Below are 25,320 nucleotides of genomic sequence, written 5' to 3' on the forward strand. Positions count from 1 at the left end.
GAAGTCAGAGTCATATTCAGGATTCCAAGGAATATCTACATTGGTATATTCACAAAATCATCATACAAAGGCCGTGCATTTCTGATGTCAAATACCTTCACTGATGGAGCAGTATGATAAACTCGTAGAATCCAGGGGATGTCTCTTGCTTTCTACAAGAGAATAAATTAAATAAAAATCAAGAAAGTAACTCTCTCATGGAGCACATACGCACATCACAGAGACATTCTTTTGTGTCTGGCTTCTTTTGCTCAGCATGATGCCAGGGAGGTTCGTCTACATTACTATGTTGTAGTTCTAGTTCCAAACCTCTATAGTTTAAACTCCTGTCAATAAAGCAGAGATACACAGACAGTAAGGCCACGAATGAGATTTACCAGCTAGAGGGACCAGTGATGAGATCAGCTCGTAAATCACAGGGAGCACCATCTGCGACTCCAGAACGATCCCATCCTCACTGAAGAAGTCGCTGTAGGACCACTCTTCATATGGGTCTTTGTGTGTTCCAAAAGAAGTCTGAAGACCAAATCGCACAGAAAAGGTACCATAAGGAAACTCCAAAGCACACAAAACTATCCTCACCAAGCAGAATCCAGAATCGGGGATATTAGAGTCAAATGAAGTTTGATGGTCAAATACAACTACATAGTCTGTTCCTTCTGGTCGATGACTTATCACAATGCCATTTTATTTTAATATCTATTTAAAATATATTTTTACTGATTTCAGAGAGAAAGGGAGAAGGAGAGAGATAGAAACATCAATGATGAGAGAGAATCATTGATCAGCTGTCTCCTGCAAGCCCCCCACTGGGGATCTGACCCGCAACCCGAGCATGTGCCCTGACCGGGAATTGAACTGTGACCTGCTGGCTCATAGGTTGATGCCCAACCACTGAGCCACACTGGCCAGGCTGACAATGCCATTTTATGTTATTTTATTTATTTATTTTATTTTTAAATTCTCACCCGAGGATATTTTTCCATTGATTTTCAGAGAGAATTGATTTTCAGAAAGAGGGAAAGACAGAGAGAAATATCGATTTGAGAGAAACACATCGATTGGTTGCTTTCTGCACATTCCTGACCAGGGCCCCGGCCAGGGAGAAGCCTGCAACTGAGATATATGCCCTCAACCGGAATTAAACCCAGGACCTTTTGGTCTGCAGGCTGACGCTCTATCCACTGAGCCAAACCAGCTAGGGCAGCAATGCCATTTTAAATTAAACTGTTAGCCTAAGATAAGGACAATGCTCAGAGGTGCCTTGTTTGAGGCCCAATATTTCCTAAGACTGTGCAAATTAGAGGCAATAAATGTGACTGGAAAAGAGAAGTGGCTTCATGCCCACTGGTCCAGAATAAGAAACTACAAAGAGACAAGTCAGTATCTGTGTAGACGATGCATGTGACTTAAAAGTGGTGCGTGTGGAGTGGCAGAGCTTTGGCTTAAGGAGAAAATTCAAAAGCATTTACTTTCATCAGGATCTCCCCGTCGTCCATCTGGCACTGTCTGGAAAGCTCGACGGCCATTAGCGTGTATTTACACAGTTCCAGAGCATCTAGGAGGAAATCTGAAAGACAATCAAGAAAAATCATTAACTAATAGTTCACTTATATAGAATACTGACAACCTGTTCATAACCACAATTCAAAATTCTAAGGCAGGCCACAAAGCAGAGAGGTTCCCATATAACCCTAAGTAACGCAAGTAAAGGTTTTCTTAAGCTTGGCTGGAAAGTAAGACCAGGTATGGGGGTGGGGCAAGGAATTTCACAGTCCTACGAAAGTGAACATCGTCACGGTCCGAAATGACATCGTTACTATTTGGTGATGTTTTAAGAATCCCCACAGAGAATGGATCATAATCATCCCTTTGTAAATGGAGATACGATCGACCTCTTCTCTCGTGACTGCGATGTCCAATCGTAAAGGGGCAGTGTCTGGGAGCTAAGTAGGACATGAACCACAGAAGATCAAACTCTGTGTAGGACAAATCTTGTCACCTGGACTGCAGATGGTGGCAGCTTGGCACGCGAGGTCATGTATTTCGGAAGGAAGGCTTAGTCCCACCGGTGCCGTCATCGGAACGTCATTAGCCAACATCTGACAAAGCTTCTGACACGTCAGAAACAGCAGCTTCCCAGTGTCCGTGTTGCAGTGATACTTGAACAAGTCTCTTCGGAAGAAAGGAGGAGCTGGAAGTTAGAACACTCTTATCGAAGGTAAATGCACTTGCCTTTCTCGGATCAATATACAACCACCACCAACTTTTAAAATGACTTCATGGTCTTTAGTTCGTTTTGTTCCTCAACTTATTTAGGATACTGTTAGCTGTCAGATGCAAGGTGAGGTTACCTAACTGTGCAGTGTTAGTCAGTTGTCTTCTATGCTACCACCTCCGGACCCAGAAGCCCAAAATAGGCTCGCAGGGTGAGAAACGGAGAATCACGGCGGTGGAAAAGGAAAGTATCACTGGCCCTCCCCGACCACCGTAGAAGTAAACAAAGCAAATGCTCCCGCCGAGGAGCTGTGGGGTGCGGAGCCGGACGCACCTGCATTTTTTCAGCGCCGTTCCCACCTTCCCGTCGCTCAGGGCCCTCAAGGTCAGCTCCGCCTCCAGCTCTTGCTCGGACACCTGCAGGGCCAGGGCCTGTCGGTGCAGCTTGGACTCGGTGCTCAGGCTCTTCTTGGCCGCCGCCGGCTCTGCAGTGCCCCTGGGTTTGTGCTTCGCCTGCGCGACTTCTTGAGCTTTGATGTACTGTTCACGGAGCTCTGCTACCAGGGAGTGATCGCTATAATCTTCAAAGGCAAGAAAGACCTCGAAGTTCTCCTGCCGCAAGGAAAGCAAGACAAAGCCCCAAGTCTGTTTAGTTCATCCGTTGTACAAAGCACCGGGATGTCTCCAACTTCTTTCTCCCCCTCCCTCAGAGACTACTCCTGTGTAAATTAAGGATTTACTATAAGACTGCATATAACATCTAAGCACTATGCTATACACCTGAAACGAGTACAATATTGAATGTCAACTGTAATAAAAAAACTTTTAAAGTTAAAACAAAAAACACTTCATGGTCCAAGTCATGAAAGTAACAACATCATGACAAGGTTAGAAAATAGGGAAACATCACTTGAACCCAGGTGTTCTCACCTTCAGCACTACGGACAGTTGGGCCAGAACTGTGGGGAGCCCTGAATAGAAGGAGGGAGGGATAGGTCCTCGATTTGGGCAATTCTACTCTGGAGGCTGGAAGAACCCAGCTTTGCTCTTTTCTATCCTAACTCCTGGTTGGCTGTTAATGGATTTTTCTGACCCAGTAGGGCAATCCCATGGAAGGCCAGGTGACGACACCAAGAGGTGGTGGGAGTGAGGCAGACCTTTCAGCGGATGCCTTACTTCAGGGCCGGTTTCTCAGTCTTGCCGAATGAGTCTTTGTGGTGGGGACTGCCTTGTGTATAGCAGGACACGTAGCATCATCCCTGGCCTCCACCCACCAGATCTGGTGCCATAAATATTCAATAAACAGTAGCACGAAAAATGCACATGACTTTGCCTGGATCAAAACCATTGCTTTAAAAGCTCTCTTTCAAATTTAAGAACACGAAGAAGTTAACTTATGCTGACTCCCCAGGTGGTTTCATGGAGACATCTGTTGTCTAATACAGTAGGTCTCAAACTTCCTGGTGCAGCACCCCTGGATACTCTGAGGACCCCCAAGAAGTCTGCTTATGGGATATCTATCAATACTTACCATATTAGAAATTAAACTGAGAAATTTTTTAAACAAAAGGGGCTATAAAAGTGCACATTCCATTAGCCTTCAGAGTGACGATGTTATCATTTCACAAAGCCCATGAACAAAACTCCCCAAACAATTCCTTATTATTGCTGTCAATGTAGTTTTTATCTCATGGACCCCCAGAGAGGGTTCCAGGGTCCCTTAGGATTCCATGGGCTGTACTTTGAGAGTTAAATCTGCCAGTGTTAATTTAAGTTTTCACAAAGAGATCCTCTACTTTTTTCAATTTGATAAAACTTATCCCTAAACTTTGAAAGTCCTTTTATTTACACAATCATTTACATTAGGAAGGCCCTGGAGCCAAAATAAAATTGTTTTCAAATCTCATATCTTAGGACAGTTCATCAATTCAAAGGTAACAAATATTCATTTTTAAGAAAACTGAGTTGTCTAAAATAAAACTATATAGAAAAATATTTAAGACACTATGAAAGAGTAGACAGTATATCCAGTCTCTGAGGCCCGTGCAGAAAACTTAAAGGAGGGGCTGACCATCTATGTCAAAGGCACTGATTAGTCCAGTAATAATGTTCAGTATAGCTTAACACCTTTACCTGTAAGCTAGCAACAGTTTTAAATAGATTCAACATGTCTTCACACTCATCCTTCTTCTGCAGATTGTCTGTAATTAAAATTTTTAGTTATTGCAGACATCTAAATTCCCACATTGTCACAATTTATAAAAGCCAAATTTTAATTAGCTAGGTCTATTGAGATGCTGATTTAAGACAACTTAAGTTCAAAAAGAAATCTAATTATTCTTTCAGAAGGTACAAAAGAGAAGCTTATAGGTTACAAAAGAAATGGCAATTTTTCTGAAATAAATTGTAGCTTTTTTTCTGCCCAAGAGTTACTTTGTTAATCATTGTATTTAAGTTCAAGATTAAATAGGTTCCCCCCCCCCCATCATAACCAAATGATAAGAAGAAATATGAATAAAAAGTGCAAGGCACCAGAGAAATCTAGTCTAGCATGAAACAGCTTCCTGAAACATAACAAATGAAAAGTTGATTTTAGGTGCATCTATTCTTATGCTACAAACCAACAGAATAAGGCAAGGGAGACTGTTCATGAAGAAAAGTGGGTGGGGCCAGCAAACACCATCAGGCAGAGCAACGGTGGGTCAGGATAAGATTGGCGTTGACGCTCCCTTCTGAAAAGGATAAACTTTAGAACAAAGCCAAGGTGAGGGGGCAGAGGGAGACATCACCTCTCTGAATGTCGCACAGGACTTTCAGAACGTCTACTGATGTCTTCACTACAGATGTTCTCCAGGCCTTGTCCTAAAAAGAAAGATGCAAAATGAAATCTACGTCCTTATTTGCCACTTTGGTAGTACAGACACATAACAAACACATGAAAACTATGGGATCAGAAAAAACAATAAAAAATTGCTGGAAAGTCCCTCTCAGGAGCACTCCCAGGGCATTTCCGCATTTCAGGTCTTGCTCTTCTCCCCCGCCCCCCGCCCCCCACCCCTACGAGTTACCTTTGCCTTTCCCTCTCCTAGAGCTGGGGAACCAAGAAATGCCCCCCCCCCCAAAAAAACCCACAAAAAACAAACACCTCATTTCCCTAAAAGTAAAAAAATTATGTGAACTGCTGAGACGGGTTAGGAGGTATCTATCTCTAAAGGTTTAAAAAACTCAGCTACCCTGGATAAATTAGGTATTTGGTTCCTTATCTCTATAAAGAAGTGAACTGGCTCTCTGGAAATGGTTTCTAAGTTTCAACCTTCTAAGATAATTTATATTTATGCTGTTTCTGTGGCTGACATTTGATAGTAATGACTATGTCCCATACAATGAGGACAATTGCTTATACTGCAAGGCATGATGGGAAACTCCTAAGTAAACAAAGACTTCAATTAATCCTAATTCATTTAGTGTGGGCTCAAGCCAAAGCTCCAAAGCAGCCCTATGTGGCTTTTTTCTTTATTTTTTTAAATTTAAAATTTTTTTGAATTTATACCAACTTAACTTTTTATTATTGAAATGGCTTTTTTTCTTTTTAAAAAAATGTTTTTTATTGATTTTTAGAGAGAGAGAGAGAGAGAGAAATATCAATTGGTTGCCTCCTGCCCGCTCTCTACTGGGGATTGAGCCCACAACCAGGCATGTGCCCTGATCTGGAATCCAACGGGTGACCTGTTGGTTCATGGGTTGATGCTCAACCACTGAGCCACACTGGCCAGCTGGCTTTTTTTCTACGTAGTGCATTGACACAGGAATTTTTATATTAGGCCATTCTACCAGTGAGAAAAGCAGATATTCACATTTGTACTTCTACCCTATTGCTCCCTCTCCATAAAAATTAGATTTATCTACATTTTATTCAGTGAAAATCTCACCTCTTTAGAATCATCTGGGTTTTCTTGCATTGCCAGTCGTGCCCATATAATGACCCTTTCTGCAGTCTTCTTAGCTTCCTCTGGGGGCAGAGACCGCAGCAAAAGGACACAGTCCTCACCCTATAAACAGCGTTTGCAGGAAGAAAAAACAGCTGACACCTTTGTGCAAAAAAACAGTTGGGACTTACTTCTCATTTTCTATTTAAAGAAAAAAAAGATATTTTGAAAACTAGATTATGGTAAGATAAAAACATGAACATTCTGTTGATGATAGCAAACAAAGAAATTAAATTAAAATGCCACTCTTTGTATTTTGTAATTCTATGCTTATTGAATTATAGAAAAATAACGACACTTCTGAATAAAAATAAAAAGCCCATATCCTATTCTGGAATCAAAGGGTACCACAGAAAATGTAAGACGTGAATCTGAGTTTTGTTAAGTAGTAAAGAGTGTGAAAACCCATTAGCTATTCACAAAACACTTTTACAGAACCTACAGATATGAAAAACAGGGTCAACCTAACATTCAGTGTTTTTATCTTGGTATAATTTTATCTTGTGTTAATCTATGTAGATAATTTGGTGGTTTTGAGTTTTTAAGGGTTTCGCTAACAAAGAAACCACACGGAAGAAAGGACACTATAACACGTCCACACCTGGTCTCTATCTATCAGGTCTATCACCCTCAGACTGTAGATTTCATCAGGAGGCAACATGTAGGCTTGGGCCACCTTCAAAGCGTCTTCTAAGGAGGTTGGGACATCTTGTTTGAGAATGTATCTGACCACCCTCTGAAACAGACAATAGACACATTAATTTCTTTGTTACAAAATCTCAGAGAACCCAAAAACCAGCCCTTCGAAAGGTAAAGTATTCATTAAAATAAGGCAGTGCCCTAACCTGTTTGACTTAGTGTATAGAACATCGGCCCTCGGACTGAAGGGTCCGGGTTTGATTCTGGTCAAGGGCATGGTTGCGGGCTCGTCCCCAGTGGGGGCCGTGTGGGAGGCAGCTGATCGGTTTCTCTCTCATTGATGTTTCTAACTCTCTATCACTCTCCCTTCCTCTCTGTAAAATCAATATATTTAAAAAATAAAATTTAAAAAAATAAGGCAGCAAAAAACTAAGCTGTATGAAAAACATTAAAAAATAATTTACATTCTGACTTTTTTTTAAAAATATATTTTATTGATTTTTCCACAGAGAGGAAGGGAGAGGGATAGAGAGTTAGAAACATGGATAAGCTGTCTCCTGCACGCCCTCTACTGGGGATGTGCCCGCCACCAAGGTACATGCCCTTGACTGGAATCGAACCTGGGACCCTTTAGTCCGCAGGCCGATGCTCTATCCACTGAGCCAAACCGGTTAGGGCTACATTCTGACTTTTATGACAATCCTGCCCAACCCCCCCTCCCCCAGCTTTATTGGGGTATAAATGAAAAATCATAGTATATATCTAAGGTGTACAATGTGATGATTTGATATACTCATTTAGTTTCTTAATTTACCATCTGTCGTCCTCTCTACTCTAATAAACAATTAAGTGCCCTATTAACATTCTGTTTGACAAAAGCAAGTTAGTGGAGAACCTAACTCTATTACCTTGAAGAACGTGAAATTCTCATTAAATTTCCCAGGTTGCCCTAGAAATGGGGTCCAAAGACTCCTCATTGTACTTACCATTATTTCCTTGTTCAAGAGGTTCACCTCCCTTATTCCGTAGCCTCGTAAAAGTTTTTTCATTTCCATTAGTTTGTAACTCTCCTGTAATAGCTTGACCCTAAATGTAAATTTATTGGTATTAACATGGATTATCTTCTTTTATGAAATACCAGGGGACACGGTAAAGGGCAGAACACCAGAAATGACTGTCAACTCAACACACGAGGTTTATCCAACACCAACGAAGCTGCTTGGTGGGCTGCAATCTTACTTGGGGTGGTCCATTTCCAAGTGCTGTTTCACCAGCTGCTCCACCGCCGCACTCCAGGGAACCACGGCTGCGTACATTATCTTAAGCACAGCGTCGAATATGAGCTACAAAGACACACACAGGGCAGTGAGTAGCCTGGGAGGTCATGCAAATTAATGGCATTGCCTTCTCTATAGCAGAGGTCCTACATCTACTGTATGACTGCGAAAGTATACCTTTCTTCCGATTTTCACACATAAAGGGCAATGTTAATATTTAAAAAAATATTCTCGCTGAAACCGGTTTGGCTCAGTGGATAGAGCGTTGGCCTGCGGACTGAAAGGTCCCAGGTTCGATTCTGGTCAAGGGCATGTACCTGGGTTGCGGGCACATCCCCAGTAGGAGATGTGCAGGAGGCAGCTGATCAATGTTTCTCTCTCATCGATGTTTCTAACTCTATCTCTCTCCCTTCCTCTCTGTAAAAAATCAATGAAATATAAATAAATATTCTCTTTGCTGGAAATTAAGTCATATAACTCTATTACTTCCTACAGACTGTCTTTAAAAATATTTTTTCATGAGTTTTTTTATTCATATTTTATAGTGGTGCTTAATAACAGTGAAGTAGAAATAAAGGCATATTGTAATGTATTTTTCAAATTTCTCTATGTTTGAGAAACCATATGCATCCAATTGTCTATGGTGGTTCTTCTTGGGTGGGCATAAGAAAATGTTCCCTTTTAATTTTCATAATTAAAAAATAGAATTATGGGTGGTTTTTTAATTATTCCTATTCCTTTTCCATTCTACACAAATTCTCTTGTGACGAGAAAGTAAGTGTTAAGAAAAGCTGCAGTGCTGAAAAGGAAACTGCATGGTCACCATGTACTCACGTCTGTGTCAGATAAACATCCTATGACCGCCATGGCTTTTGCTTCCCAGGCCGTCTCAAAGAGTGACGTGGACTTTGAGCTACATCTCTTCAATAAATCCTAACGAGGGATAAGCACATATATTTTTAAATTTAAAACTCTGACTAAAACAACAACAAAAAAGTAAAACACACATACAGATATAAATAACTTTTATGGATGTGTGAAAAAACAAAAACTTCTACTTAGCAATGGTAAAAAAATACAAAATTGCTAAAACCTTGGCCTTCAGTTTTACATGGTGCAGAAAACTTAGGAAGGAAACATTCTTGAAGAATCTATAAATAAGATTACTGCACCTTATTAATGTCTACAAAAAAATAACTGCTAATATTTATAGAGCTCATGCTCCTATTATCTCACAATAACCATTTGTAGAAAGCCCTAATATTATCCTGTTTTGTTCAAGATTACCAGTCAATCAATAACAGAGTTAACCCACATTCTTAATCAATAATCTGCACAAATCCCAACAGTAAAGCATTAAATGTTTAACTCAAAGGACTTAATAATACATCGTATTAAAATTTAATGCAATCATACACTGCATAGATGCAAGAAATCAGACTAGACGTAAGAAAAAGTTACCTCTATGTACAGGAGAAGGAGTTCCTCCTCTTGCAAGTCATGTTCCCTCATGTAAACTCTGATAAACTTCTCTAAGATGGAAGGAATAAGCTCAGGCGCCAACACTTTATCGAACATTCGGAACACAATGGTGGTAGTGTTCTCCTGGATGCCAAAAAAGACGGTATAAATGCCAACTTTACTCATCCTGGCTACGGTACAAAGCAACGTTGATAAACCTAGACCTTTACCTTCTCAAAATCAGAGAGGGCCAAGTTGCAGTTGTATTTCCTGTGCAATGTGATCAACTCTCGCAAGTTATTTACCAGGTTCCTTAACTGACACACTTCCTCCGTGTTTTCATAATCCTTCTGAAATAGAGGTGTTAAGGATACGAAATAAAAGTGTGAGGGAAATATGCAAAAAGGTCAGAATTATTTTATACAAAATGTGAAATTGCCATGATTATGTACATAAGAGGAAACCTGCAAATTATGCCTTTAAATATTGTAGGATTTTAACTAATTGACTAGTACAAATAAACAGATCAGAATCTGACAGAAATCTGAAATTTTCTTTCTTAAAAATATAGAAAATTATTATTAGTGTAATATACTTAGGTACATAAACATTATATAGATAGCCCTCAATGTCCTATCTGTATTGATCATTACCAAACTTTTCTTTTTTATTAACTATACATTTTTTATTGATTTCAGAGAAAGAAGGGAGGGGAGAGAAAGATAGAAACATCAATGATGAGAGAAAATCATTGATCGGCTGCCTCCTGCACTCCCCCTGCTGGGGATTGAGCTCATAACCTGGGCATGTGTCCTTGACCGGAATCAAACCCAGGACCCTTCAGTCCGCAGGCCGATGCACTATCCACTGAGCCAAACCAGCTAGAGTGTGACCAGACATTTTTTAAAGTTATATATAAGGACCAGACTTTTCAATATTGGTAAAAGGCAGTTAACAGGGAAAAGACAAAGTAGTGTTTTATAGCAAAAAGAAAATGCTCTTCTGCAGAAAAATATATTATAATGACCACTATATATATGTTGATTTATACATCAATACACTGCTTGAAACATATAAAAAATTCCCATTTTATTTTTAACAGTATATAATCAATAAGTATAATTAACAAGAACCTGCTATATCAGAAAGTAGGAGGACATTTATTATTTTGGGGCTCCAGAAATTTAAAGAATTCAATTTCATAACATACATTTTAACCTCAAGTAAGGTCATACCTCTGATACTTAAGTACTTAATACTTCAGAGTTGAGATTAAGCTGAGATGTCGCATATGTTTATAAACGAAATTATGGCATACCAACAAATTTTTAAAAGACAAGAATGTACCCCCCCGCCCCCCCCAATATAATGTATGCTTTCTAGTTTTTAGACCTGAAGGGGAAAAGAAATGAACTTAAGAAATTTAGAAGCCAAACAATAAATTCAGTTAATTAAATTCAAATTAACATCAGTATTCCTGATCTTAGTTCCCTTTCAGCATTGCTTTATTTTTCAGACAGCCGGAAAGTCCCAGATTTTTTTCAATTTTCATTTAAAAAATTCATTGGTACTTAAGCCATACCGGCTGCTGAAATGTCTAAGGTAAGCATTCAGAACTGGGAGTAGCTCACTAGTTAAGAAGTAAATCTGATTGACATAGCCTTTGAAAACAAATCCTAATGCATTAGTGAGGTTTGTTTTGTAAAGCAATGTGAAATGCTTCTAGTGTAGAAAATCCCCAGTATACTACTTAGGAGTATGTTTATATATTGTTTCTGGCCCTGGCCGGATAGCTCAATTGGTTAGAGTATCATCCTGCTACACTAAGGTTGTGGGTTCGATTCCCCTAAAAGGGTACATACAGGAATCAACCAATGAATGCATTAATAAGTGAACAACAAATCAATGTTTTTTTCCTCTCTCTCTCCCTTCCTCTCTTCTCTCTAAAATAAATAAGAAGTAAAATATATATTGTTTCCCTTTTGGTTAGTTCAATAGAGAAAAAGAATGCATTAATATAGGTTGAAGTTATAACACAAAAAGCAGGAAGAAAAAGCAAATTTTCCTTTTTGTGGATTTTAAAAGTACCCATCCAAAGAAAAGAAAACAGAAAATTGCAGAAATGGATATATTTCTAATACATAGAGACAAACTCTTTAAAATGAATGAATGTTTTATCACTAAGTCTGTTTTCCATGTCATACCAAGGAAATCCAATGCCAGGAGGACACCAATCCCATCTCATCTGGTTTTTCTGCTGTAAAAAATACCTCTGCCAATTGAAGTCCATTTTCTGGCCAGTTTGCCTTTAAAAAATTTTACAAACCATTAAAAATAATGATTTATGCCATTGGGAGAGTCTTAAATGAATTTTCAATGCTAATTATACAAATTACCTTATCAGTTAATTCAAGGTTCCTGGCTGCTTGCTCCAACCATTTTGCCAGAATTTTCTGGAATAGATATATTATTTAAAAATATAATGCTCAATTACTTAATCACCAAAATAACTTAAAACATCCATGATAATCTTTCAAAAGAGACAGTAAAATGAACTAACTGGTGTTATGTGACTTAATGTTCAATGATATGATGTAAAAAATAAAACTGAGTCACCAAAAGTGGAAATACTGAAGGCGACTCACCTGTCCATCCGGTACAATCCTTCTGACAAACGGGATCACGTCATTTTTAAGCCAGGGACAGAGCTTTTGCAGAGAGACTGGTGTAGAAATCGAGTTGAGCAAGTTCTCAAGCATTTTCACGTCAAACCTGCTTTCAAAGTTTGCCTAAACCATACAGAGTGAGAAATTAAGGTTTATCTGCCAAATTGAAACTGACAGCCTCCCAAAAAGGAAAGACCTCTTAGGAAGTCATTTCCAGAATTGTTTTACTATTTTGACGAGCATCAAAGGTGATTTACTCTAGACAAATGATTTGAGCCAGGAGCCACAAATTTCATGAATCTCATGACAGAAAATTCCAAATAACAAACTAAGTGGCAGAGGAACTGGTATGGGTGGCCTTCCAAGGAAAATGTAATTGGAGGTGACAATACAGATCCTAGCCATGTGTCCACTGATGACATCACACCCAGAAAACTCCTTTTTGGACCGAACTTTATATGCCAACAATTTTCCCTTTACCACAATCTGGTCTGCAATAGGAATACCTTCTCTACCAGTGCTACAGAAGAAAGCCCATGGTCGGGGGGTAGTGGAGGAAAAAGGGGAAATCTGTAATACCTTCAACAATAAAGATCAATGTTTTTAAAAAGCCCTTCAATAAATCACTTAATGAAATGTTGCTTTTGAGCTAAGTTTAGGAGTTAATTAGACTCTGATTGATGAGATAAAGTAAGCTCCTATTTCTATATATATAAAAGCCTAAGTGACCATTACGACTGTTTGACCGGTCACTATGATGTGCACTGACCACCAGGGGGCAGATGCTCAACGCAGGATCTGCCCCCTCGTGGTCATTGCACTCCCACAGCTAACCTCCTGTGGCCAGCCAACCTCCCGCAGTCCCTCCCCACAGCCAGCCGGCCCTGATGGGCCCCGATTGCCGGCCAGGCCGAGGGACCCCACCTGTGCATGAATTCGTGTACCGGGCCTCTAGTATCTTTATAATATTTCCTCTGAGTTAATATCATCACAGAATAGTTTACTCTGGGAAAGGTCATATTTTATCAATGTGAAAACATCCCATTGCCAAGTTGCATTTGCCACCCTGTTCGTTCCCAGCACTGATTCAATGACCTATCTTAGGGGTTATAAAGCCATTAAGAAAGAAAAAAAAAGCAAAACTTATTACCCGATGTCTAAGCCAAAGGTACTGTGCACAAACAAGGTTTCCTTCTCGTAGCTGCAAAAAAATATCCTTAAGGTCATCTTCATTATTCAGAAATTCAATCCAAGAACTACCACTGCAAAATCAAAGAGAGGAAAAAAGTTACTAGTTTAAAAATAAATTAAGAAAAAATAAAATAATAAATATATATATATATATATATATATATATTAAGGTTATTAGTTACAAGTGGATATCACTATGCATTTTAACTAGTTCCCCCCCCCCAAAAAAGTTATTAAAAAGTTCCAAAGATTAAACAGTGAAAAGTAAATTTCCTTCTTATCTCTGACCTATGAGCCTCCTGTATTGTCCCTGGAAGTCATGTCTCTTCTTGCAGGTCCTTTCTGAGATGACTAAATACACAAGCCTCCATTTTTAATTTTTAAAGGAATGAGAGTTTTCTTTATATACTACCTGTACTTAAAAAAATTCATACAAGCATTTCCAATAATGTCAGGAACAAGAATACCTATTAACCACCGTTATTTATTATTTTATAAGCACCAGTCAATCACCTTAGGCAAGGGGGAAAAATGAGGCAAAATTATCATTATTCAAATATATAATTATATACTTGGAAAGAACAGAGCAATTGAAATGTTGCCATGAATAATAAATTCCGTAAGGCAGCTGGGTAAAAATTAATTTTAATACTTCTCTATGCTCTTCTGAAAATATGAGGGAAAAAAGTCCCATTTGTAACAGTAGAGAAAAAAAGATACAACAAAATTTAAACAAAAAAAGTACAAAATTTATATAAAGACGAGTGAATCGATACCACTCAGGAACATAAAAAAAACAGGAGAGAATGAGTAGAAAGACACATACTGTCCTTAACTAGGAAGATTCAATATTGTAAAGATGCTGTTTCTCCCCAAATTGATGTTAGGTTCAGCACATTCCCAATTAAAATAAAAGTAAGATTTCTGTAAACTGCATAAGCTGATTCTGATTTCAAATGTCATACAAAAGAAAAAAAATACAACCATGAGAAAATAGCCTTCCAAATCCTGAAAAATAAAAATAAAAACTACCTAAGTTAAAACTATTTGATACTGGTGAGTGAATAGGGAGATGAGATCAATTGAATACAATTAAAGCCCAGAGATAGACTTAAATACATGTGAGATTTTTAGCACATGATTAAGGGAACATTTCAATTGGCAGTGAAAATGTACGTCATTTAATGAGAGTATTGAAATAAATGACTAGCCACAAGGAAAAAATAAATCTTCCCTTCATTTTCACTTATCCTGATAAACACACTGTGTGATCTTTAGGGTAGTTATACTTGTAAATAATAGTACTCTTGGTGCACACGTTAGTACATCTAATAAAATCTATTTCCAGATGTGAAATTGCTAAGGCAAAAGCTATATGCATTTAAATTTGCCTTTCCAATGTATCAATTCCCACACATGATGTAGGAACTGCCTAAAGCTTAGCAGGGACAAATATTTTCCATCCTCAGAAACATAATTCATTCGTAGCAATATTGTATCTCTTATGACATTCCAAATTTAAATCTAATTCACAATCTAAACATTAAAAAGGAGGTATGCACACACCTGAATTTTTCTGGTCCAAATGCTCCATAAAAAGTAGTCAATTTTTCATGAGCCCTTAGAACCTAAAAAGGAATAATCGATCATCTGCATGCTGTGTGCAGTAATATTACAATTAGACCTTCTGTTGGAGAAGGCTTACACAAGCCTCATCCTGTCGATTCCCATAAGTATGACTGCCTTTCAACACAAAACAAAAAAGAGTTGGAATAAAGGAAACATTTCCAATCACATTCAATACAATAAAACTGCAAAAGAGAGGAAGCCATTTGCACATTAATTGTGGGTGCCTTCAAAAGCAATTAGTTTTCCACTAATTTATAAATGCCCTCAGGGTAAAACCTAGCTAGATTATACCAAAAATTTACTTTGAGAGTTAGAAAATATATATGCACATGGACACACACACACACTTTTTGTATCATAACAATCATCATTACAGTTGACATTTATTTGCAGGCTTAACAGGTGCCAGGCACTATGCAAAAAATGATTTATCTAAATAATTTCATTTGACCTCAAAATAACCCTCTATTTGGTTATTAAAGTTAACTCTTGAAAAATACTACAGGCCTATCTCTAATTGAAAAATATACAGTCATGAGCTGCATAATGTTTCAGTCAATGACAGACCACACATACGATGGTGGTCCTGTAAGATTATGATGGAACTGAAAAATTCCTATAGCCTAGTGACATCATAGTGCAACGCATTACCCACATATTCGTGGTGATGCTGGTGGAAAGAAATCTACTGCACTGCCAGTCATATGGAAATATAGTACATGTGTTATGTACAATACATAATACTTGATGATAATAAATGACTATGTTTCTAGTTTATGTATTTACTATACTTACTTTTTATTGTTAGTGTACTCTTTCTACTTATCTAAAAACAGCTGGCACCCGGCTGGTGTGGCTCAGCGGTTGAGCATCAACCCTGGAACCAAGAGGTTGCCAGTTCAATTCCCAGTCAGGACACATGCTCGGGATGCGGACTCAAATCTCCAGTGGGGGGAGTGCAGAGGCAGCCAATCAATGATGTGCCTCTCTCTCATCGATGTTTCTATCTCTCTATCACTCTCCCTTCCTCTCTCTAAAAATCAATGAAACATTAAAACAAAAGTTTGCTGCACCAAGTGCCCATCAGTAGATGGGTAGTTCAATACCTGTGGTGCATTTACACAATGGAATACTACTTCACTCACTGACTCATCCAGAGCAACCTCCAATCCTGCCCGTTCCACCCATGGAAAGTGCCCTATGGAGGTACAGGTTTTTATCTTTTATACAGTATTTTTACTGCACATTTTCTGTGTTTAGATACGGCGCAAATACTCACTGTTGCTGTTAAAACGGCCTCGAGTATTCAGAACAGTAACATGCTGCACAGGGTGTAGTCTAGGAGCAACAGGCCAGGCTATACGATATAGCAGACTATACCGCACCTAGGGTTTTGTGGTGTGTGTTTTTTTAATTTTTTAAGAATTTATTTGAGCCAAACTGATGACGTATGCCAGGGAGCAAGAGCTCAAATGCTCCTGTACCATCTAGGTTTGTGTAAGTGCACTCTGTGGTGTTCACACAATGACCACATCTCCTAACGACACATTTCTCAGGACCATTAAGTGGTTCCTGACTGTAAAGTATATTCACTCGAAAATTAATCCATAAATATAATGTAATTACCTCTTTTAAGCCATAAGAATAGACAAGCACAGTTCTGTCTTCTTTTTTCAAAAGCTAAGATGAACAAGAAACACAGTTAGAATATCTGCTGTTAGGTTTTTCATGAAAGATGAGTATTTTTGTGAATTAAAGGAAAAATTCTCTCTAAAAATAAAATTGCATCAAACTTTGAAATAAACAGTGAACAATAAAGAAATGACCTATCTTAAAAGCAATGCGTTTTATGAAAGAAGCTCCCAACATTTTGCCCATCTGTTACACCTGGATTTTAAGGAATATAACTAGCAGTGGTGTTCAAAGGTCACTGAGAACAGTCAACAGCAAAAATACACTTTTTAAAAGGCCTATGGTAGAAAAAGAGCTCGTTATTTTTGAAATTTTGTTTTGCATAAGACAAACATGTTTTAAATGTTTTGAAAACGTACCCTGGTTTTGGCATAATTTAGCATTTCCTGGGTCGTTTCATAGGTGATCCACTGAGCCTCCAAGCAGTAATTCACCACAAAGTCATCGTCCTGTTGCATAAATGCCAGACATAGTGAGGTGACCTAACGTTGACCCATCTGTCAATCCAGACACCCTAGCACATGGCAGGGAAAGCACACCTGGATTTTACGTAGCGTCTCCTTAGCCTCATCTACTAGTTTCTGCCATTCGGTCTGCTCACCGGTGTCCACAGAACTCAGAGCAAGTTTCTCCAATATATCATTTGATTTCACCTTGTAAACAAGCTGTAATATAAACATGCCACATCAAGTAGCTTGAAGCCAAAAATGCTGTCTCTCTAGCATCTGGTACATGAAAAAAAATGTTTTTCAATGAACAAATAAATTCACAAGTGATTACCTCAACATCCAGCCCAAACTGAATGGCAAAGCTCTCGGCTTCAGCAAATTTGTGTTTGTGAAGTAACCGACTCAATCTGTGAAGTGGGGGGAAAAATTTCGGTAAAATTTTTATTAATCACGGGATTTAAGTTTTTCATTAAGGGGTAAGGGTTAAAAGAAAATGAGAAGTTACCTGTTTTCTGGTAAAGCTTCTGTAAGACATCTGAGTACTAAGACAGAGACTGAGTCTTCAGAGAGCCTGAAAAAAAGTTTTCACTCTAAGTGCATTTGTCATTCATATTAATAAGTAAAATTTAACTTAGCTGTTATTTAACAACTTATCTGATGAAACAAAGCATGACCTACTCTGGATCATTTTTGCAAATTCCCTCCAGAAGGTATATGGTATCCTACAACAATAACAAAAACATGTTTAAAATTAATGTACAGAATTAATTCATTTTTTAAAATAGTAACAGGAGTTTTCTCATTTTTTTAAATTATTATTATTATTTTTTAGTTCACACCCGAGGATATTTTTCCACTGATTTTTAGAGAGAGTGGAAGAGAGGGGGAAAGACAAAGAAATATTGATGTGAGAGAAACACATCGATTGGTTGCCAGCTGCACAAGCTCTGACCAAGGCTGGGGGAAGATCCTGCAGCTGAGGTACGTGCCCTCAACTAGAATCGATCCCAGGACCATTCGGTCTGCAGGCCTATGATTTATCCACGGAACCAAACCGGTAGGGTCAGAATTAATTCATTTTATAGTTACTAGAGTAACAACTGGTTTAGGCAAAAGTTATCTATCAATGAAATTCTAAAATCACTGGGAAAACTGTTGGGGAAAAGAATATTCCCGTAGTCTCAAAATAACACCACAAAAACAACTTACTACATACAAAGGGCGAAAGGTACCTTTACAATGGAAATCTGGCATCGCCGCCTTAACCATGTCATCAAATGTAACAACACCAAAGCAGGACAAACAGACATGAGCCCCTTAATGTAATGCAGCTAGGACACAATGTTACCTAAGTGTTCTTGCCAAAAAAGATTAGCATGAACCTAATCATGACGGAACAAACAAATCCAAATAGAGCAGTGGTTCTCAACCTTCCTAATGCCGCAACCCTTTAATACAGTTCCTCATGTTGTGGTGACCCCCAATTTCATGGTTACAAATTGAACATAATTAAAGCATAGTGATTAATCACAAAAACAATATGTAATTATATATGTGTTTTCCGATGGTCTTAGGCGACCCCTGTGAACGGGTCGTTCAACCCCCAAAGGGGTTGTGACTCACAGGTTGAGAACCGCTGAAATAGAGGGATATTCTATAACACAGCAGCCTAGGACTCAAAAAAATGTCAATATGGTAGGAGACAAAAAAAGATTAGGGAAAGGTTCAGATTTAAGTAGACTACCACGTGACCATGACAACGAAATCCGATACATGATGCTTGGTTGGATCCTGGATCAGAAAAAAATATAGCTTAAAAAAAAAATAGCTTTGCCACAATTGATAACATTTGAATTTGGATGGTATAATTCATAATAGTTAAATTTTGTAAGTGTGGTAACTGTGTTGCAGAAGAATGTCTTTATTCTTAGGAGATACCTGCTGAAGTACTTAGGGGTGATAGGTCATGAAGTGGGCAATTAAAAATGTTTTTAAAGATCACAGTTAAAAATTAAATAAAAACAATATCTCCCTGCCTCGTTATCATCTAAATTTCTTGTGAAGACACAAGAAAATGGAATGTGGAATTGACTGATATTTTATTTGATTAAATTTTCTGTTCTTTTTTTTAAAATGAAGACTGACCTTGGGCAAATGTATTCGAGGATATATGATAACAATAAATATAGTTATAAACCTGTGATCTACTCAGGTATTCCACTAAATTCCACTCAGGCTTAGCTTATTCTTAATTTTTTAAATATAAAGTAGTTCAAAATGTACACCAACTTACTGTGCTAATTCCTGTTTGGACCAGAGAAGAAACACCAGATACTTCCAAAGAGTACAGTATTTCCATCATAGGTAATGAATAGACCATGAAATTTTTCATCTGGGAAAAAAAAAGTAGAGCAATTAATTTAGTAGGTCAACATAAACCTCCGAGCACAAGCCAGCACTTCACAATCAAGGACACAGATTAAAACACTTGGTACAGAGCAACATGGGAAAACTAATTTTGAGTCTGTTACTGTATTACGTAAATGTTACATATAAAATTATGTTCTATCCCACCTTCCAAATCTGAAGAATGAAAATCCACATAGCTCAAGTCCATTCTACAATCTGTATTTAAGGTGAATGTAATCCTTCAGTGTCAGAACTATGTAAGAGTCACTTTATTTTTAAATATATTTCTATTGATTTCAGAGAGGAAGGGAGAGGAAGAGATAGAAACATCAATGAGAGAATCATGGATCAGCTGCCTCTTGCACGCCCTCTACTGGGGATCGAGCCCATAACCAAGGAAAGTGTCCTGACCAGAAATTGAATTGTGACCTCCTGGCTCATAGGTTGATGCTCAACCACTGAGCCACCCTGGGCAGGAGTCACTTTAATAAACATTCTCTTGTGGACATTTTATTCCTAAAATGCCCCAACTAAAATGTAGAACTGGGATTTATATCCATATTTTTTAAACAGGAAAAAAAGAACTCTTGCAGGGTTATTTCTGATTTGTGAGGGGTCTGCATGAACTAAGAGCTAATATGTTGTGAGCATTACCTAACAACTACTTTTATATTAATGCTATTTCTAACACATAATATGAAAACACAACGTGAAACAAATTTTCTAGTACCTTCTTATTAGTAGATGTCAGAGCTACTAATTTGAGATTTGTAATCCCTTGCCTAAAAGAGAAAAGAAGGGTTAAGTGAATCACATAAGATTTGTAAGCTAAGTCAAAGTGACATTCTGCATAAAATTTAAAATTCATACACAGATGACATTGAACTTGATTTCTACACATTATGGTTCAGAAGACTGACACTCTTCTTTTTTATGAGTCATTTTTAATCTGGATGCATAACTCAAGCAAGATGCACACTTCCTTTGCTTGCCTGTTGGCTTATTTATTTTGGACAGACACTAACACAGTCACTTGAAGGTTCGTATTGCCTGTTCTCAATAAGCTTGGCCAACAATGACATGGTCTTTACCCTGTCGGTCTGTTCACAGTGCTACTTAGAATGTGATATATAGTGAATGATGAGATCAGAACCGGGCAAGAAACCTGGTCCTAACAGAAGGGCAAGCACTACCAGCATCACAACGTACCGCGTGACTGAAGAAGGCGAATCTGCTTCGGTGGTAAGAAGGAACTCTTCTACGTGAAGAGAGGGCCAGTTCCATATGGGAATCAGAGTGTAAATATCCCATAAGCTCAGCACATTCTGCAAGAGAGACATTTCATTGACACGTCTTCTTAATGACTAAAGATTTCCATTTCAGGATGGATATATATATGCTATATATATGTCTATATATATATAGCATAATACACAAGACAGCATTTCATCCACCCTGGCTAAGGTCAGTGTCTTTGTAAGTCTGACAACATTTTTGGTGTTAAACACAATACGAAGGGGAAACATGAAAGGAGAAATGTCAAGAACATACATCAGCATCAAGAACAAAAAGCAGATTATCTATCAGCTGGAACTTCTTTGCACCTACAAAAGAGAAAGCAAGGTGTATAAGGATCATATTCTGCATTACATATAGCTATGTTTAAATAGTAAAGTAATATTTATGGACAAAAAGTTCCCATTCTCATTTATTCCTGTTTCTATATTTTTTAGATGATCACTAAAATGTAAAACCTCCAAAAAAAAAAAAAAGAGTAACAAAGGTAACATATCAAGAAAAAGTCATGTATGTGGAAAATTATCAATTTAATCTGCCTCGTTTCAAAGAGAGGTTTGGTCAAGGACCCAAAAGCCAGACTCAGAATATTGACATGAACATTAGAACTCACTAATAAATACCAAAAGTAGTTTAATTAACTTATTTTACCTTTAATAATCTCTGCATCAATAACATTCTTAACTGTCATTTCTTTCTTGAGCGGATCTGGCTCCCATTTGGAGATTGCGCAATTACCAGTTCCCTACAGAAGTGACAACAGTACATCAGTCACAAATTTCATTCTTAGAGCTGCATTCTTCTCAAAGTGGAAACACCTAAGTTGTACACATTACTAATTTCAAAATATATACTAATATATTCAAACCCAACTCGCTTTCATCTTGTAGTTCCTCTCTTTATTTTCAACAGAACAGAATGAAAAGGACAGTGAGCTGCTGGTATCTGTTGTGTTTGCACAAATATTTAATAAGGAGTATGTATATTCAGGCAACTCACTCTAAAGACATGAGCTAAACTTTATTTTGTTTTTAATATATTTTTATTGATTTCAGAGAGGAAGAGAGAGGGGGAGAGAGATAGAAACATCAATGATGAGAAAGAATCATTGATCAGCTGCCTCCTGCACGCCCCTCACTGGGGATGGAGTCTGCAACTCGTGCCCTGACCAGGAATCGAACTGTGAACTCCTAGTTCATAGGTGGACACTCAACCACTGAACCACACTGGCTGGCCATGGGGTAAACTTTAACTTCGCATGTAAATTTGGCAAGTAAAAATGTTGTTAAATGTGCCCTAACCGGTCTGGCTCAGTGGATAGAGCGTCGGCCTAGGGACTGAAAGGTCCCAGGTTCGATTCTGGCCAAGGGCATGTACCCTGGTGGCGGGCACATCCCCAGTAGGAGGTGTGCAGGAGGCAGCTGATCGATGTTTCTCTCTCATCGATGTTTCTAACTCTCTATCCCTCTCCTTTCCTCTCTGTGAAAAATCAATAAAATATATATTTTAAAAAAGGTGTTAAATGCTGTAACTACTCTGAATCTTTGCCTACTCCTTAAATATAATAGTAGAGGTTTTATTTGTTGTTGTTTTTGTCTACATTCATAATTAAAAGAAACCATAAATTTCAGGTAGAGATTTATGAAAATAAAGATGCAGTATTTTTTCAATATAGAAACTTAGGTTTACTTATTAATTTTGTGAACTTAATTTTATAATTCCTATTTCTGTTACCGGAACACATCACAAATCAATTTGTAATTTAACCAAAATAATGTTTTAATGAAAAAACATTTCGGAAACAAAAAAACAAACATTTTATAAAAAGAATTATTACCCCAATGATCATAGGGATTTTGCTTGCTAAATCTCCAGCCACAAGACTCAGACAACCAAGAGTATGATACTTTTCAGTAGAAATGAAACTGGACTTGATTTGTCCTTGTAACTGCAAAATTTAAAAAATAAGAAGGTTACACATAGGCTCCACAGTCCAAATGCCTTGAAAAGATTGATAAAAATCTTCTTAAACCAATGAATTATATTTTTATAAAAACGGAAATGTTATTAATATGTTATATCATGCTAATTCCCAAAAGTTCAACCAGTAGACAATTATATCCAGAAACACTCCTCAATTTCCATGAAGTCTAAGTTTTAAGAAGATAAGGCAATTTTATTTTCTTACCTTTTTTGCTTTATTGAAGTCTACATTTTCAATCGCTGTATGAAAAAGAGAAAGCAGGCTAAACGTGTAGTATTAACCTATATACAGCACATACAAGTCGCCCCTTTTGGGTCAAAGTGAAATTACATGCAGTCTAGTGAGAAAAACACTGGTCAGAGATTAATACGACAGAGGTGACTTTTCAGTTTTGCCCTTGACCAACGATATAAACTGTGACCCGTTGTGCTCAGAGCACCCACCAGACTGCCTTACGGTTCCTACACGTTCCCTTCCTTTCCGCTCCTATTGAAAGGGTCTTCTATTAAAATAGGCTCCAACCGTCCTATTCAAGCTCTGAAGTCCTACCTGTGAAGTCATCACTTTGCACGTTTTGGAAGAGCTACTTTATTTGACTCCTCTTTCGTTGAACTGGAGAGCTACGTGTCTTAAACTTGTTGTATTCCCCAGACGTTGCACATTTTTGGCACATAGATTTAAAAATATATATTTGTTGAATACATGCCCCCAAACAATTCTTCAATCTCTCTTAGCTCAGAGGGATGTATGGTCCACACGACTCACTTAGCACATAGCGAGTTACTGTTAAGTTAGTTTTGTTAACTACATTGTTAATACTTATTTAGTCATTTCTGTTTCTGGGTTCATTCATTCCATCAAAAAGCATTTATCGCTCCCTCTTGCATCTCGGCCACCAACGTGCTATCCAGACTGAGGAAGGCCTGGACACCTTAGGGCCATGTGAGCCACAGCTGTGGCCCCGTTAGCACCAGAAGCAGCCGGGAGGCCGAGTTTATGCTGCTGGCTTGCATCATCATCACAGGATCAACTTCAACAAATATCCCCCAAGTTACTCTGGGAAAGTTGGTATGAGGCATTACGACTTAAAGAGGACCCAGAGCTTCTGCCCACTGGCAACCTTGGTAAAGTGTGGACCTTGATCAGTGAGCAGCCCTGCAAATGCTGCCAAAAACAAGGCAGGAGCTGCTCCTATCAATGAAGTGATTCGATCAGCTATTACAAAGCCGGGGGGAGGGAAGGCTCCCACAGCAGCCTGTCACGGTGAAGGCCACATTCTTCAGCAGAAGAGCTGAGAAGATTTTTAAGTTGGTGGGGCCCATGTCCTGGCAGCTTGAAGCCACACGGAGGGAGGGAAGTTCAATAAATGCTTACAAGTAATTAAAAAATTAAAAAAGCATTTATCAATACGCTAGTGTATGTCTTGTCTCTCCAACTAAGCTGTAATCTTCTTGGAGGCTATAAACAAATTATATTTCTTCAGATTCTGTTGCAGCCCTAACAGTGCAGAATAAGTATATTACAAATACTTAAAAGGTATATTCAGTATCACATAGAATGTAATTGAACTAAAATAATATTCTTAAAGAGAACATTTAAAAATTCACCTGGAGGACTAGTAAAAAAAATCGCTGTAAATCAATAATAAGAAAATAATACATTACTTACCTTGCTGAATTTTTACAAGCTGAATATTTGTAATATAAAAAAATCCATTGTTTGTAAGCAGCAGCATATAATAGGTACCTATTAAAATAAAACCAATCCAGTTTCTCTAAAAGTACGTGAATATAAAGTTTAAGCCAGGATCTGAACCTAGCTTAAAAATACATTAACTTGCTCATTTAAATTCCAATCATCAAATAATAATAATACAGATAAAACTTAATTACAAAGAACTGCAAAAACAATGTTAGCTCCTGTGAAGCTTTTATAAAGCAAACTTCACTTCCTAGAAAGAAAAAACAAAAAAACCTCAGCTATATAAAAATAAATTAGCCCTAACCGGTTTGGCTCAGTGGATAGAGCGTCGGCCTGTGGACTAAAAGGTCCCAGGTTCAATTCCGGTCAAGGGCATGTACCTTGGTTGCGGGCACATCCCCAGTAGGGGGTGTGCAGGAGGCAGCTGATCGATGTTTCTCGCTCATCGATGTCTCTAACTCTCTATCCCTCTCCCTTCCTCTCTGTAAAAAATCAATAAAATATATTAAAAATTAATTAATTAATTAATTAAGGTTCAGGTAACATTTGTTGAAATGGAACTATGACAAATATGCTGGAACCCACACAAAAAAATTTTTTTAAAAGAATATAATGTCTCCTTACTGATCTATTGAACTCTCACAACTGTAAAAATTAGTTTAGAATATTATATTTAGGAAAAGGTCATGTAAGTCTCTGAAAGAAACTACAATAAAAACTTGT

General features: G+C 37.9%; 1 protein-coding gene across 1 annotated transcript in view; it reads right to left on the minus strand.

The window, feature by feature from the left end:
* KNTC1 (kinetochore associated 1) overlaps positions 1-25,320 on the minus strand; it is a 59,825-nt gene that overhangs the window by 25,614 nt on the left and 8,891 nt on the right. Inside the window, exons 6-38 of the mRNA XM_006103821.3 lie at positions 24,565-24,642; positions 23,101-23,135; positions 22,750-22,860; positions 21,564-21,657; positions 21,168-21,220; positions 20,826-20,941; positions 20,347-20,398; positions 19,501-19,599; positions 17,886-17,929; positions 17,713-17,778; positions 17,539-17,614; positions 17,298-17,423; positions 17,118-17,207; positions 16,693-16,746; positions 15,004-15,065; positions 13,397-13,508; positions 12,226-12,369; positions 11,977-12,033; positions 11,785-11,886; positions 9,811-9,930; positions 9,581-9,724; positions 8,954-9,052; positions 8,082-8,185; positions 7,829-7,928; positions 6,805-6,939; positions 6,147-6,266; positions 5,007-5,079; positions 4,351-4,418; positions 2,552-2,829; positions 2,003-2,175; positions 1,473-1,570; positions 378-516; positions 96-152 (exon numbers count right to left, since the gene is read on the minus strand). Coding sequence (XP_006103883.1) covers positions 96-152; positions 378-516; positions 1,473-1,570; positions 2,003-2,175; positions 2,552-2,829; positions 4,351-4,418; positions 5,007-5,079; positions 6,147-6,266; positions 6,805-6,939; positions 7,829-7,928; positions 8,082-8,185; positions 8,954-9,052; positions 9,581-9,724; positions 9,811-9,930; positions 11,785-11,886; positions 11,977-12,033; positions 12,226-12,369; positions 13,397-13,508; positions 15,004-15,065; positions 16,693-16,746; positions 17,118-17,207; positions 17,298-17,423; positions 17,539-17,614; positions 17,713-17,778; positions 17,886-17,929; positions 19,501-19,599; positions 20,347-20,398; positions 20,826-20,941; positions 21,168-21,220; positions 21,564-21,657; positions 22,750-22,860; positions 23,101-23,135; positions 24,565-24,642 — 3,279 coding nt within the window. The remainder of the gene's footprint in view (positions 1-95; positions 153-377; positions 517-1,472; positions 1,571-2,002; positions 2,176-2,551; positions 2,830-4,350; positions 4,419-5,006; positions 5,080-6,146; positions 6,267-6,804; positions 6,940-7,828; positions 7,929-8,081; positions 8,186-8,953; positions 9,053-9,580; positions 9,725-9,810; positions 9,931-11,784; positions 11,887-11,976; positions 12,034-12,225; positions 12,370-13,396; positions 13,509-15,003; positions 15,066-16,692; positions 16,747-17,117; positions 17,208-17,297; positions 17,424-17,538; positions 17,615-17,712; positions 17,779-17,885; positions 17,930-19,500; positions 19,600-20,346; positions 20,399-20,825; positions 20,942-21,167; positions 21,221-21,563; positions 21,658-22,749; positions 22,861-23,100; positions 23,136-24,564; positions 24,643-25,320) is intronic.

This window comes from Myotis lucifugus, unplaced genomic scaffold (assembly GCF_000147115.1).
Source record: "Myotis lucifugus unplaced genomic scaffold, Myoluc2.0 scaffold_511, whole genome shotgun sequence".
In the NCBI taxonomy this organism is placed as follows: Eukaryota; Metazoa; Chordata; class Mammalia; order Chiroptera; family Vespertilionidae; genus Myotis; species Myotis lucifugus.